We start from the raw sequence: 16,795 nt of genomic DNA, 5'->3' as shown, positions 1-16,795 counted from the left end.
TAAAAACTCACTTCATTCATTTAACAGGTCAGGAGACCTACAAATGTCAAACAACCTACCCAAGGGTTCCTTTGGTCCTATGGAATGATTCCACTGACAGAAATGCTAGGAGACAGTAGGCTACATATGGGGACTCTCCTGTCTCCAGGCCAATCTCAGGAGAGACTGGCATCAGAGAAGGTATACTACCTGAAATTGAGCTGTTCTTGCTATTCCTTCCATATAGTATTTTTCCTCTAAAAATCACTGAGCAAGGCTGAGAGAAAATAGTGGAGAAGTTATGGAGAGTGAAAAGAAAGGAAAAACATTTGAAAACTGCTTCCAGATGAACAGTCTGCCCCACCCTCCCTAAATATGAACTGGATGTCATCTTTTATATCCAAGTACAAAAAAATGTTTGAATTCCAGCTGCTCATCTTCTAAGACGTAGGAACTCAGTGAACACAGGGAGGCTTTTTTGAAAAGATAGTGTACTGACACTTCTGTTTCTCTTACAGTAAAATTTAAGACAAGAAGTAGATAAAGAAGCTGCCTGGTCATCTAGCAATCTGAACTTATTTTTTCATTCCTTTAAACCCATCCCTGGGTTGAGGTTGGGGCTTTCTAAGGACCTCTAAAACATACCACAAATCCCTCTATGTTCAACCAGTTTGTCTCATGGAAAAAGCAACAGGCAGCAATGGAATTCAGGCCACCCCAAGTCATCAGTGTGGCCTGATGGATGTGGAAACTGAATCGTACCTAAGAGATGAGGCATGGGACAGCCCAAACACTGTCATTACTGCAACTTGAAAGGGGAAGTTCACATGAGGCCTGTGGCTGACTTCTCAACCCTGCTGGCAGGGGCGCATGCCAGCAAGGAAATTGCAATCCCTAAATAAACAATAGGTTGGGAACTGAGCAACATCAAGAAAAAGGGCAGTGGCTGTTGGCCTGGACTGGGCTGGTCAATACACAGCAAACAAGGCTAAGATTTAAACACTGAAAGAATGTCTTGTCAGATTCCCCAGGAGGTCCTCTGAGAATCTAAATTACCAGTTACCAAATCTCCAAGTTGGTATGATTTTTTTTAAAGCAGGATACTTAATCCAATCCTGTACTTGCCACATGAGAATAGCAAAAGCCAGGGGAAGCAAGTGGTTTGCCAAGTGCCCAAGACCTAGAGAGCAAAGTTCCTGGGTCATTTATGACACAGACCATCATGCCATTTTGCTGGAACTCACTACTATTCCCCCCCCCCACCCCCCACACACACTGGTTTCTCCTAGAAAAGATACTTTTTAAACATTGTATTTTTATTAACTTTAAGTAATTGCAGAAAGGAGTTACCATTCAACAATTTTTTTTGGGGGGGAGGTCCAGTAGTGGGGCCTGAACTCTGGGCCTGGGCGCTGTCCCTCAGCTCTTCACCTCAAGGCTAGCGCTCTACCACTTGAGCCACAGCGCCACTTCTGGCTTTTTTCTTTTTGCTTATGTGGTGCTGAGGAATCGAACCCAGGGTCTCAGGCATGCAAGGCAAGCGCTCTACCACTGAGCCACCTTTCTAGCCCCTCAACAAATGTTTTCAAGTACAATGTATCTTGATCAAGGTCACCCCTTTCATCATACTTCCCTGTCCTTGCAATCTAAGCCTTCCCTTCAACTTTTTTAGTTTTACAGGACATTTGCTCCCCACTTCCTCTCTTCATTTGTCTACCCACCCCCTCATGACATTGCCCCATACCTTTCAAGTGCCAGTTTCTGGATTTCATTTTGTTGCATTGTTAGTTTTTTTCTAACAAATTTATTATTTTCCCATACGTAACAATTTCTGATCATTCCTATATAATAAAAGCATGTAATTGAAAACATAAAAATCAAATAGAAAAAAAGAAGACAAAAATCATTTATAACTTCCCCCACTCAGATTACATATGAACACTTTGGTACATTTTGTTCAACTGTTTACTCTACATTGATTAAATCTCTTTAATATGTTAATAATAATCTGGGCAAGGTGGTGTGCCTGTCAGAAGGATGAGTCAAGAGGATCACATGAGACCATAAATTTGAGGCTAGCTAGGAAACAGGTCAGATCATGTACCAAAAGAAAAAAACAACAGGATGGAATAGGAGAAACCCTAGCATTCCTTGGCAGAAGCCGAAATTTTCTTAATAGAGACCCAGAAACACAACAAATCAAAGAAACGTTGGACAAATGGGATTGCATGAAATTGCTGAGCTTCTGCATGGCAAAGGACATAGCTAGAAAGATTAATAGAAAGCCATGGATTGGGAGAAATCTTCACTAGCCTTACAATAGACAAGGGTCTCATATCTAAAATATACCTGGAACTCAAAAAATTATATCCTCCAACAACAATCTTCAAAGAAACAACTGCCCGATAAATAAGTGGGCTAAAGACTTAAAGAGAAACTTCTCTGAAGAAGAAAGAAGGATGGCCAATAGACACATGAAGAAATGCTCAACCTCTCTAGCCATAAAAGAAATGCAAATCAAAACAACATTGAGACACCACCTCACCCCAGTTAGAATGGCTATAGCCAAGAACCCTAATAACAACAGATTCTGGAGGGAATGTGGACAGAAGGGAACCTTACTGCATTGTTGGTAGGAGTGTAAACTTGTTCAACCACTTTGGAAAGCAGTATACAGGTTCCTCAAAAGACTCCACATGGAGCTCCCCTATGACCCAGCAATCCCACTTTTGGGCATTTACCCAAATGATCACAAATAAGACCACACTAAAGCTACCAGCATGACTATGTTTATTGCAGCATTATTTACTATAGGTAAGATATGGAACCAACCCAGATGCCCCTCAGTAGATGAATGGATGAAGAAAATGTGGTATATATACACAATGGAATTCTATGCCTCCATCAGAAAGAATGACATTGCCCCATTTGTTAGGAAATGGAAAGACTTGGAAAAAATTCTATTAAGTGAAGTAAGCCAGGCCCAAAGAAACATAGGTCCCATTTGTAATATCTAATATATGTCTGAGTCAAGCAGAAAAGGTCAGATAAGTTGATGTTAGGGAAATGAACCCTAAGATATGTATTCAAATGTTGTTTTTCTTTCAGGTGATTGTTTCTAACACATTTATTTATAAGATTATTTTTTTGTTGCTTTGTATGTCCCTCCCCCACAGTATAACCCCTGCTTTCACTGTATTTGAGGTTGGTAAAATTTGTGGAGGGGAAGGGAAAAAACAAATCGTTTAAATAGGGATGCAGGTGGATCCATTGCAACAATGAGATGTACACGTCGTTATGTGGAAAAACGAATTTTACAACTTTGGGGGGGGAAGAGGATTAGGTGGGGGGACACGGGGGAGGCTGGGAAGGGGAAACAAAGGAGGAGGCTACAATGCTTGATAAGAAATGTACTCATTATCTTGCCCATGTAATTGTAACCCCTCTGTACAGTATTTTCACAATTAAAAAAAAAAAAGAAAAAAACAGTATTGCCTTTACTGTTAACCTGAGAAACACATTAGCTAGTTAATATTTCTGGTTAGTTTATAGTTCTTTTAATTTATTGATCATTTCCTTTGTATTTTTTATATTTATGCTCTATTGAGATATAATACACATTTTATAAAACCTATTTAAAGTGTACAAATCAGTGATTTATTTAAACATCAACATTAATTCCAGAATATTTTCATCACCCCAAAGACCTTTAAACCAATTAGTTGTAGCTCCTCCACATCTTTTTCCTATAGCTCTTAACAATCACTGATCTACCCTACTACCTTCTGTTATTAATTTTTCTCTGCTGGGAATTTCATATAAATAAAAATTATATATTATATAGCCTTTTGGTTGCTTTCTTTCATTTAGAATAATGTCTTCATGGTTCAACTGAGTTATGGCATATATCAGTATTTTATTGCTTTTTATTGCCAAATAGGATCTCAATATATGTCTACCATATTTTGTTTCATCACTTGATAGACACCTGGTTGCTTTACATTTTTTAGCTATTACAAATAATTGTTACATGTCCATTTATGTGTGGACATATGTGTGGGATTTGGGGGTCAGGTGGTCCTATGTTAGAATATATTTTGAGGTACTGACAAACTATTTTCCAAATTGGACTGCACAATTTTACATTCTCAAATGAACATTTAAGGGTTTCCTTCCACATCTTCCCCAACCCTCATTATCATTTGTATTGCTTTGGCAATCCTCATAAGGAAGAAACTCTAATTATGATTTTGATTTTCATTTCCATCAATGACAAATAACTGAGCACCCTTTGATATCCTTATTGCTCAATTGTATCTATTCTTTGGAGAAATCTCTATTCAAATCCACTGCCCAATTATTTAGTTCAACATAGGAGTTGAACTCAAGAGTTTTACACTTACTAGGCAGGTGCTCTACTGCTTGAGCCATGACCTTTGAACTTTTTGCTTCTGTTATTCATCTGTGTGCTGGTCCTGAGGCTTGAACACAGGGCCTGGATGCTGTTTCTGGGCTTTTTCTCAGGGCTGGTGCTTTCCTACTTGAGCCACAGCTCCACTTGTAGCCTTTTGGCAGTTAATTGCAGATAAGAGTCTCACAGTCTTACTTGTCACAGCTGGCATCAAACTGCAATCCTCACATCTCAGCCTCCTGAATAGCTAGTATTACAGTCATGATCACAAGGCTTTTTTGTTTTGTTTTGTTTTCAAATAAGGCTTCACATTTGACCTGGGCTGATCTGAGTCATGATCCTTCTATCTATGCTTTCCATATAGGTGGAACAAAATGTACTTGTCCCCGTGCCCAGATAAGTAATTACTTGTAGAGAGGCAAGTCTTGGAAACTTTTTGGCCACAATGCTCTAGAATGACAGTCCTTGCTCTACTCTCAATCCCTGTCTTCAAAATCACTAATATGATGTACATGAGCTTCCTTTCTATTTCTTATACATTCTATGGAATGTCCAGACCTCTGTTGAACAAAAGTAATGTCACCAAGCATTCTGGTCTTGTTCCTTAGCTATGAGGCAAGCTTATATTATTTTACCATTATAATATTTACTATAATTACTTGCAGCAACCTCTTGTTAGGTTAAGAAGATCTTCAACTTCTAATTTTGATTTCTTTTTTATCTCTCTCTTTTTTTTGCCTCAGGGCCTTGTGCTTGCTATGCAGATGCTTTACCACTACAGCCATGCCTCCAGCCCTTCCTTTTATTGTGAAAATACTGTACAGAGGGGTTACAATTACATGGGCAAGATAATGAGTACATTTCTTATCAAGCATTGTAGCCTCCTCCTTTGTTTCCCCTTCCCATCCCATCTTCACCCACCCCCCGACCCAATCCTCCCCCCCCCCACCAGCAAAGTTGTAAAGTTCGTTTTCAACATAGCGACTTATACATCTCATTGTTGCAATGGGTCCACCTGTATCCCTATTTAAACAATTTGTTTTTTCCCTTTCCCTCCACAAATTATACCAACCTCAAATACAGTGAAAGCATGGGTTATACCATGGGGGAGGGACATACAAAGCAACAAAGAAATAATCTTATAAATGTGTTAGAAACAATTGCATGAAAGAAAAACAACATTTGAATACATATCTTAGGGTTCATTTCCCTAACATCAACTTATCTGACCTTGATGCAACTTGACTTAACATCAACTTATCTGCTTGACTCAGACATATACTAGTTATTGCAAATAAGGGAAACCATGGGACCTATGTTTCTTTGGGCCTGGCTTACTTCATTTAATATAATTTTTTCCAAGTCTTTCCATTTCCTAACAAATGGGGCAATGTCATTCTTTCTGATGGAGGCATAGAATTCCATTGTGTATATATACCACATTTTCTTCATCCATTCATCTACTGAGGGGCATCTGGGTTGGTTCCATATCTTAGCTATAGTAAATAATGCTGCAATTAACATAGTCATGCTGGTAGCTTTAGGGTGGCCTTGTTTGTGATCATTTGGGTAAATGCCCAAAAGTGGGATTTCTGGGTCATAGGAGAGCTCTATGTGGAGTCTTTTGAGGAACATGTATACTGTTTCCCAAGTGGTTGAACAAGTTTACACTCCTACCAACAATGCAGTAAGGTTCCCTTCTGTCCACATTCCCTCCAACATCTGTTGTTATTAGAGTTCTTGGCTATAGCCATTCTAACTGGGGTGAGGTGGTGTTGTCTTGATTTGCATTTCTTTTATGGCTAGAGAGGTTGAGCATTTCTTCATATTGTCCCTCCTTCTTTCCTCTTCAGAGAAGTTTCTCTTTAAGTCTTTAGCCCACTTATTTTGGGCAGTTGTTTCTTTGAAGATTTGTTGTTGGGGGATTTAATTTTTTGAGTTCCAGTTATATTTTAGATATGAGACCCTTCTCTGTTGTATGGCTAGTGAAGGTCTCCCAATCCGTGGGCTTTCTATTGAGCTTGCTAGCTATGTCCTTTGCCATGCAGAAGCTCTGCAATTTCATGCAATCCCATTTGTTCAACCTTTCTTTGATTTGTTGTGTTTCTGGGTCTCTATAGAGAAAATTTCAGCCTGTGCCAAGGAGACCTAGAGTCCAGCCCTTTTTATTATGGCTATTTTTTAAGATAGGATGTCAATTTTTGCCTAGGTCCAACCTGGACCATGATCCTTTTATTTACTCTTCCTGCCATACCTGGCATGACAGGTACATGCAACTCTGCCCAGGTTTTAATTGGTTAAAAAGGAGTATAATGAACATTTTGCTTAGGCTGGTCTAAAACCATGATCTTCCTGATTTCAGCCTCCTAGATAGTTACAATTTCAGCCATGAACAAGTAGGCCTGGTTCTGAATCTTTTTGAAATAGATGTATGAATGGATGTTATATTTATCAAATTATTTTTCAGCATTTGTTTAATAATCTATGTTTTAGAGGGTCGCCATGGCTTAGTTTTCTGCTGTTAGATCACTTTTGCAATCTGGGTTACATATTACCTTCCATTAACAAATTAAAACCTGAGAGTTCAACTTTTCTGAAAGTTTCACCATGGTAATATGCACAGAGTAGCTTCCCAGTAAATACTGGTACTTGGGAGTGATATTCACAGAAATCATACTAGTTAATAGCAGTAATTATCAATTGCCAGCTGAGGCAAATATTTAGAGACAACATACGAATTCAGACCAAAAAAAAAAGAAGGCTCACCTGTTAAAAAACTTTTTCTGGTATCTAAATGACAACTATATCTATCTATAGTTAACATTTAACTTGGCAATTTGTATATTTTAGCCATCACTTCCAACCCCCTGTTTTCCCTTATTTAAGGAAAATAGTTAAATGGCAAAATTCTTTTTCAAGTTTAAAGATGAAAAGATGAAGAAATGTCTCAAAGGAAGAAAAATAAGCTAAAAAGAATACTTCTGATATCATAAGTGGATAATGCAGATCAAATTATAAAACACGGGAGAAATGACATCTGTTCTCTCTCTTTCTCTCTCTCTCTCTTTCTCTCTCTCTTTCTCTCTCTCTCTCTCTTTTTTTTTTTTTTTTTTTTTTTTTTTTTTGTCAGTCATGGGGCTTGAACTCTGGGCCTGAGCCCGGTCCCTCAACTCTTCAGCTCAAGGCTAGCGCTCTACCACTTGAGCTATAGAGTCACTTCTGGTTTTCTGGTGCATTATTGGAGATAAGTGTCTCACGGATTTCTTGCCTGGGCTGGGTTTGAACTGCAATCCTCAGATCTCCGCTTCCTGAGTAGCTAGGATTACAGGCCTGAGCCACTGGTGCCTAGCGACATCTGTTCTCTAGATGGCACATATTTAGAGCCCTGTTTGCAGGCCTGATAATACATATGTGTGAAATAGATCACTCTTGCCTTATATCACAAGTAATAGCTCTATACCTTTACCAACTTATCTAAGAAGCATCTCTAGCACTCTGTGCCAACTCTATGGTGTGAATTTCAGTGCACAATTTCCAAAGTAAGTATTGAAAGAAAACGTCTGCATTTACAGGACCAGCTCCATGTATGTCACTAGCAGTGTGGGTAGAAATTTTCCTTTCAGTATAGTTATTATTGCCTGTGATTCACAATAAGGTACAAGGACACATTATTTGTTTGCTATATGTTTGTTTGTATGTTAAGCATGTAAGCAGGGCCTCATGCATGCTAAGCAAGTGTTCTGTCACTGAATAATATCTCTAGAGGACCACATTCTTAAGGCTTAAAAGCTATAATATGATTTCACTATAGAACTAGGTTCAACACATATTTTGTATGCACATACCATTTTGGACAAAGAAATAATTAAGATGTAAAACAGTCCCAGAGATGAATGGATAAACCAAGTAGTACCTAGAACCCAAAGAAATTTGGCAGCTACTACATATTATCTCTGACTAAACTCAAGGATTCCAATAACTTCATGAGGATTACTAGGTTGGGCTCATTAGCCAATCTTGGATTTCAGCTCTCTCCTTGCCTTGCTGTATGTCCTTGGGAAAGTTGCCAAGTAGCTCATGACTTTACAATGTTCCACTATAATATTCCCATACGCTATGGAAAAGGAAGCCTAAAGGTAACCAAGCACTAAGATCCCTCTTAGGGGAAATTTAATTCAAATTCAGGCTAAAGACATGCAAAAGAGCAGTCATTCCTGTAAACCTAACCTATTTGGGAGGTAGAGAGCAGAGGACTGTAGTTCAAAGTCATCTGGGCACTAAAGTAAAACAAACTGTCTCAACTGATGCCTGGGCATGATGGCACACACCTGACTTCAATCTAGGGGGGAAGCACAGTGGCTGAGTGAAGCAGTGGTATGTGTCTGTCATCCCAGCAAAAAAGAAAGCAAAAATAAGAGGATCACATTCCAGGTTGGCTCAGCGTAAAGTGAAACTCTAGCTTGAAAATAATCAATACCAAAAAAAAGGCTAGTGGAGTAGCCCAAGTGGTAGAGTACCTGCAGGGCAAGCACAAGGTCCCAAGTTCAAAGTACTGTACTGTCAAAGCAAAACATAAAAGGAGCATTCATCTACCTGGGCACAAAGACAAGGCATAGTTTAGTTTTAATTAACAAAAATATCAAGCTCCAATTATAGTTTACTTAAATACAAAGCCATATTTTTTACATGAGCAGGACTGTACTACAACTTAGTCAGTTCAGTCTTCCACTTTAAAATGCTCCTAATTCAATTGCTGGTTGTTGTTGTTGTTTTTTAAAAAAAGCGTGATGGGAACAAATATTATTTAAGAGGGATGCCTCATACACACAGCTGCCTGAGCTGACCAAATATCTATAATCCTCATGTCAGTTACCAACAGAAATACTATCTCTTATTGACATCCTACCTGATGTTTCTGAATTCATTTTAGTTAACAAGTTCACCAGATAAAGTATATATATATAAATATATATATAAATATATATATATATATATATGCTTTCCTGCAACTTTAACTAGGACCCTATATAACTAGTGGATGGTACATTTGATAAATTCTGTTGAAAACTGGATAATTTCTGCTCGGTTAGAGAAAAGTTGTTTTTCTTGATTAATGAGATTCAATCAATACACTAATGAAGTAAGAACTAGAGAAACTCCATGCATTTTCTGTACAACATAGACTATTAAGTTTATAGTGATGTCTGATGCTCAATAATTATCAATTACTTTAGTATTGGATGACGTTTTATATTTCTCAAAAAACAACATTCTCCTTTCCCTTTCTTCTGTGTTTGTTTTGCAGCCACCTAGCTCAAGCAGACAGGTAGAGGATATCTGAAAATAAAGCTCACATGAAGGAAGTCAAGATAAAAGTGGAATGAGAGAAAATGAGACATGCTAATAATGTTTGAGTCTTACATCAAGCTATGTCTGAGGCAATATCCGGAAGGGTTTTTTTTTGTTAAGCCTATAAATTTTGTTTTGGCCTTTGCCATTTTGAACTAGATTTTCATTCACTTAGAAGTTCTAATAAAGTAAGTCTTGAGACTATATAACAAGTACTGCCATTAGTATAATTTATTTTCTTTTAAAAATGAATGAGCTGAAGAAAGTTAAACTTTTAGACATCATATTCATGTCATGTCAAATTTATAACAAAAATAATTTTGAAAATACACTCTTCTAAAGGAATTAGCCTAAAGAAAGAATATTTTAAAAAGAAGCTTTTGAATGCCACTCTTATTAGCAGTTCTCTTAGTAAAAGCAAGGAGCTTAGTAAAGGATCTTTAGTCACAAAAATCAAGAAAAGAAATAACTTTTTTAACTACCTAAAAGAAATTAAGTTTTCTGAAAAACACACAGCATGTTCTACATGCAACCTTGAAACATACCTGCCAGATCAAATCAGGATCAAATTTAAAACTTGGAGAGTCCTGCAAGAAGATAAATTATAAATAGCTTTATTCACTTGCTTCCTTTCTTTTTCATTCAGGTAATTTCAGCCCCATGACTCACCTAGCTGGTAGGAGATTTGATGTGTGCCTGATATAGGCAGTAATGGTAACCTTACGTTTACCCCACACAGACATATTCTAAACTCCAGAAATATACAAACACATAGAGTTCTAACTGAGCTACCAGCCTGTAAATATGGTTGAATTTAGGTGTCATTTCATAGCCTTTCATAGCAAACACTTTCCTCAAATTGATGCAAAGAATGGACATGAAGCTGATGGAGGTTCAGAAGTTCACCCTCAGTTTCTCTAAGAAACAAGCAACAAGTAGAGAGATTGGATGAGAATGCAGCCTCTGTCACAAATGTACTATGGCCAAGAAGATGACCCTCCACCAGTTTCCTCTATAAGTCAAATTAGGTGTGTTGGAGTACAGATCCTAATAGGAGTCAGAATGCCCCATGAACAAAATATAAGCAGTGCTTTAGCAAATTAGTAGGTATCCTATAAAAACAACACATACACTCAGGTTCAAATTCCTAATAAAAGTACTGATCTCCCCTTGTGGCCCCTCAAACCTTTCTATGCCTACAAATCAGCATCTTCACAGCTCAATTTACTAAGAACATATATATGTGAATTTGTCATAATAGTTGTGTATTTATGCCTATTTGAGTGTTTACATTTATTATTTAAGTTAAAGACATGATGCTGGAAACAGGAAAGTAGAATCAAACACACTTTCTACTGCAAAATGTCACAAAAAGTAGGTAGGTAGTTGTTTTTTGTTTTGTTTTGTTTTGTTTTTGTCAGTCATGGGGTTTGAACTCTGGGCCTGGGCACTGTCCCTCAGCTCTTCAGCTCAAGGCAAGCACTCTACCACTTAAGCCACAGTGCCACTTCCGGTTTTCTGGTGGTTAATTGGAGATAAGAGTCTCACAAACTTTCCTGCCCCGGCTGACATTGAACTTCAATCCTCAGATCTCAGCCTCCTGAGTAGCTAGGATTATATGCATGAGCCACCGGCACCTGGGAGTTGTTTTATCATATACATTTAACAAGAAAATACATATCACATAGGAGAGATGCTTCTGAATTCTCCAAAGACTTCTAGAATATATTTTCCTTTATTTTCAAGAAAGTTATGACTTCGAAATGCATTTTTGTATACTTCTTATCCCTTATTACTTCTTGTGTTAGGACCTGGGAAGGTCAGTATGTGGATGAGAGGAAGTAGAACTGAACTATCCTTTGAAAAAAAAAATTATCTTCCTGTTTTTTTTCTTCTTCCTTACTTTCTTTTTCTTATTTTAAGACTAAACTAAGTTTCTGGTTTAGTTACAGTATGAAATGAGGACAAAAATCTCAGTTATAAACCACTGTTCCCCAAGGATAGAGCAGGGTGGGTTTTTTTTAATAAAAGTAAGGTAAAATTATATAAACTCCAAATAATTAGCCAGCCAGAATTAACAAATTACTTAATACTATTAGCATTTGGTCTCTTCAAATGATATTTCTCTAACCAATTTACTACAAATATATTGTGAGTGTCTCGACACTTAAAATCTCAGTTGGAAAATAAACTTTAAAGTCTATGTTCTAAGTTTTCTCCTCCTACCCCCTAAAAAAGTCCACTTCGATGAAGATACTGTCATTGACTGGGGAAAAAAAAATCCCTACTCAGAAATGCACATGCCAAGAACTCAATAGTTCTTATTAGTTGTTCTTTTTCTAGAATATGGGGATTTTGGCAGACAACTCAGTATCATGTGTAGCAAGAAAGACAGAAAAATCATTATCTCACAGTGAGCCTGGGAATTCTCTCCTAGGCTGACAGTATCCAGGTATCTGTGAGTGCTGACTGTAAGTGTACAATTTTCAGACTGCAACCATCTCCATTAGGAAAATGTTTCTTAATAGAACAATTTAAATAAAAATTGTTTATTCTTAAACTAAATATCTTACCATGATTCCATCTACCAAAAATAATAAAATTCTGAACATAAAAAGACTTCAGATTTCTAAATATTAGCAAAGCAAATACATTTCATTTAGATTTACTACAAATCATACATGAGAGATTGGCCATTACCACTGGTTTTTATTTTTGTTTATTTGCCCTAAGTCTATTGAGAAAGATGTTTTTAGCCTCATCTGTAGGTTTTCTCTATGCCTATGTTATTTCAATACTTTGTATTTAATAAATTATTATTACCTCTACTTGCTCAGGAGAAAATACTGGAGTTAAAAAAAAGCATTATTCTTTGAAAAGTAAATTGCTGACAGCCATTATTTAGTGAATCTTATATCTAAAATAACTTCCCTTTGACAAATCCTAGTTTCTCAGAGGTGTCTTTTCATTTCAAAGTGAAATTCTACTTTCCAAAGAAAACAGTACATACAAAGCATCTATCTTAGGGTTAAAGGAATTGGACATACTATGGAACTGGTCCTAGCTTCTTTCAAACAAGGGATACTGGAGCCCTTTAGTGTTTTGCCTAGAAAAAGCACCGTAATTAAAAGGCCAATAAATTAAATGTACCCAGGAAAGCAAAGAGATGCAGAAGCAAAAAATACACACCAAGGTGCTTACAGAGAGGCACAAGGTTGATTTCACCTGTTTGTTAGGCACCCTCAAGTTAAGAGTAAAGTAGCAGACACAGCTGTTTTTGACAAATGTTCTCAACCCCTACCTTCATTTCAATGACAGTCTGGAGAGCTTTCGTCTTGGCTGGCTCGGGCTGGAGTTGGCTTCTTCGGTGTAATTCCTGGGGAGGAACACGATAGAAATAAGCCTGACGGTTCATCCTTCTATTTACACCATGACCTTTACACGCTACTTCCCAGCCCAGGTCCCCTGTGCACAGACGTAAACAAGCCACAGGTGCCTCTTCCCCCACACTCTTCAGAATCCCTCCTGCCTGCAGCCTGCGTTCCAGCGAAACACTCCTGGCACATGCGCTATTTCTGAAACTCCCATCAATAATTAATGTCAACTGTGACAAAGCCAGCAAGTAATCATAGTCCAAATACTGCTCAACACTGGGGCGGATGCCCAGCCATCAAATCATAATTTACAAAATTACATTACTCTGTGCTACCAACACAAACACAGCAAGGAAACAGAGGAAAGAAAATGACTAATGTGGTTGCAAATCCGCTGCATGCATGGCACTTTGCTACACAGCTAGGTTTCAAATGAGCAATTTAAAACCATTTCAGTATAAATGTGACATATTTTGGAGTGATCTGATGAAACCCCGTGTATCTCTTGCTTCTGAATTTACATTTTGGGTCCTTGTCAAAATCACATCTGTAGGTGATATGTTCATTCATCATGATGCCAAGAAATTAAAATGCATTAATATCAATAATACAAGAGGAGAGACAAAAATGGTCAAAGCCACATGTAGATCCAAGAATTCCCCTATAATAACGAATATTTCTTCTCTCTTCCCCTAACTCTCTCTCTCTCTCCTCTTTCTCCTGTCTCTCCTCTCTATTGGTCTGGTTTGGAGGACTTTGAGGTCTGTACTGGAGTCCAAACATAAGTTTTTTTTTTTTTATTGTGAAAATACTGTATAGACGGGTTACAATTACATGGGCAAGATAATGTGTACATTTCTTATCAAGCATTGTAGCCTCCTCCTTTGTTTCCCCTTCCCATCCCATCCTGATGCTGCCCCTCCACCTAACCCTCCTCCACCCCCCACCAAAGTTGTAAAGTTCGTTTTTCCACACAACGACTTGTAAATCTCATTGTTGCAATGGGTCCACCTGTATCCCTACTTAAACGATTTGTTTTTCCCTTCCCCTCCACAAATTATAACAACCTCAAATACAGTGAAAGCAGGAGTTATACCGTGGGGGAGGGACATACAAAGCAACAAAGAAATAAATGTGTTAGAAACAACCTCATGAATGAAAAAAACATTTGAATACATATCTTAGGGTTCATTTCCCTAACATCAACTTATCTGACCTTTTCTGCTTGACTCAGACATATACTAGATATTACAAATAAGGGAAACCATAGGATATGTTTCTTTGGGCCTGGCTTACTTCACTTCATATAATTTTTTCCAAGTCTTTCCATTTCCTAACAAATGGGGCAATGTCATTCTTTCTGATGGAGGCATAGAATTCCATTGTGTATATATACCACATTTTCCTGATCCATTCATCTACTGAGGGGCATCTGGGTTGGTTCCATATCTTACCTATAATAAATAATGCTGCAATAAACATAGTCATGCTGGTAGCTTTAGTGTGGTCTTATTTGTGATCATTTGGGTAAATGCCCAAAAGTGGGATTGCTGGGTCATAGGGGACATCTATGTGGAGTCTTATAAGGAACCTGCTTACTGCTTTCCAAAGTGGTTGAACAAGTTTACACTCCCAGCAACAATGCAGTAAGGTTCCCTTCTGTCCACATCCCCTCCAGCATCTGTTGTTGTTAGAGTTCTTGATTTTAGCCGTTTTAACTGGAGTAAGGTGGTATCTCAATGTTGTTTTGATTGCATTTCTTTTATGGCTAGAGAGGTTGAGCATTTCTTGGCCATCCTTCTTTCCTCTTCAGAGAAGTTTCTCTTTAAGTCGTTAGCCCATTTATTTATTGGGCAGTTGTTGCTTTGAAGATTTGTTGTTGGGGGATTTAATTTTTGAGTTCCAGGTATATTTTAGATATGAGACCCTTGTCTGTTGTAAGGCTAGTGAAGATCTTCTCCCAATCCGTGGGCTTTCTATTGATCTTGCTAGCTATGTCTTTTGCCATGCAGAAGCTCTGCAATTTCATGCAATCCCATTTGTCCAACCTTTCTTTGATTCAAACATAAGATCTTGAGCTAGGCTCCACCACTTGAGCCATGTCTCCATGCCTATTGTTTTTTTTTTTAAGGCCATCTGATTTATTGGTATGTCTGTGTTGTTTCGACAGTAGGAAATAAGGTGCTTAGGATAAAATAGTTGGGCAAAATAGTTAAACAAAAAGCCATTACAGAAACATATATTGCCTTTTGCTTTGTAAATTAGTCCACAGTCACGCCCTGACCCTACTGCTTGCATTTTTCAGCACACTGACTGTATCCCAAGAAAATTCTCCATTTTTGAAGATTAGATAAGGCTAAGTGTCTTGATGTTAAAAAATGTAACACATTTTAGTAAATCTTTGTACTGCAGTGCTAAAAGAAAATGATGTGCTTAAAAGATATTTAAATCTAAACTTCACTTACATTTAAGTATGAATAGAATTTCATCAAATATTAAAAATTTCAATAGATAAAGTAGTTTTAAACTTTATTTTTTGGTCTAAGTGTGATTAATAATAAGAAAAATATTGCACTACATTTCGGATATGGGTATATACTGCTTATACTGACATACACACATACACGGGCAAAATCATGATTTACTATTAATATGTGAATGTACCTAAACATAATGTACTCTAGAAATCTATTCTACTGTTTTTGCTGTCTTTCTCTCTCTCTGCTTTTCTTCCTTCTTTCCTTTTTCTTTAAAGGTCCCTCATATAGTATCTATCATTTTCTTTTTTTTAAATTTTTTTAAATTTTATTTTATTTGTGCCTATTGTTTGTTTTTATAGAGTCTTGCACTTTTGTAGTGGTCTTGCTTACCTCCATCTCCTAAGTAGTTGGTATTACAAGGGTATACCACCACCACATATGGCATTAATATTTTTTTAGATAAAGAGAAAAACACGCACTGGGCATGGTGGAAAATACCTATAATATAAACACCCAGAGGAGGCCAAGGCAAGAAAATCACAAGTGTAGGCTAAAATAAAGAATCATGAGTTGATAGATGACCTGGGCTACTTAGTGAGTTGTGCTAAAAATGCCTTGGCTACATAGTAAGACCTCTTTCTTTTCTTAATATATATTTTTTATTGTAAAGATACTGTACAGAGGGGTTTCAGTTACATGAGCAAGGTAATGAGTCCATTTCCTATGGATCATTGTTGCACCCTCCTTTATTTTTCCCCTATGATGCCTTTCCTCCCCATCTCCCCAACTGCTCCCTCCCCTCTCCCATACCACCCCTCTGAAAAGTTGTAAAGTTCATTGTAACTGTTTGTTCAAACTGTAAGGTTTCAACATACGGAGTAAGACCTCATTTCAAAAGAAAGAAAAACAACATAACTATAATTTGAAGATTAACTTTTTGCTTGTCTCTCCACAAAATACTGTGAAGACTTTGGAGAGTTGTCTTGGCAGAGACAAGAGATGAAGGAAAGGTTTTCATTTTCTTCAGAACTACAAGCAGGAATAAACACAGAGCTCATACCATGTCCAAGATACAAGGTAGTTTATAGAGGAATCTCATAAACTACTGCTGTTTCTGTAAAAATCAATTTTGAGTCAACACGGAGTGTCCCTACAATTTTAGGAACACTGGACTACAAAGACTTAATATAAAAAATAAATTT

At 37.4% G+C, this 16,795-nt stretch overlaps 1 protein-coding gene across 18 annotated transcripts in view; it reads right to left on the bottom strand.

Moving 5' to 3' along the window:
* Window positions 1-16,795, bottom strand: part of Erc2 (ELKS/RAB6-interacting/CAST family member 2) — a 1,008,017-nt gene that overhangs the window by 688,621 nt on the left and 302,601 nt on the right. For all 18 annotated transcript variants that reach the window (XR_011371144.1, XR_011371143.1, XR_011371142.1 and 15 more), the window contains one exon: window positions 13,041-13,115. Coding sequence is in view for 15 of the 18 variants with exons in the window: in XM_070018479.1 (XP_069874580.1) it covers window positions 13,041-13,115 (75 nt within the window). In the remaining 3 variants the exon portion in view is untranslated. The remainder of the gene's footprint in view (window positions 1-13,040; window positions 13,116-16,795) is intronic.

This window comes from Dipodomys merriami, unplaced genomic scaffold, assembly GCF_024711535.1.
Source record: "Dipodomys merriami isolate MVZ:Mamm:240054 unplaced genomic scaffold, mDipMer1.0.p SCAF_13, whole genome shotgun sequence".
NCBI lineage: Eukaryota > Metazoa > Chordata > Mammalia > Rodentia > Heteromyidae > Dipodomys > Dipodomys merriami.
The sequence above is the reverse complement of the archived record's forward strand: the minus strand, read 5'-3'. Positions and strand labels throughout refer to the sequence as shown.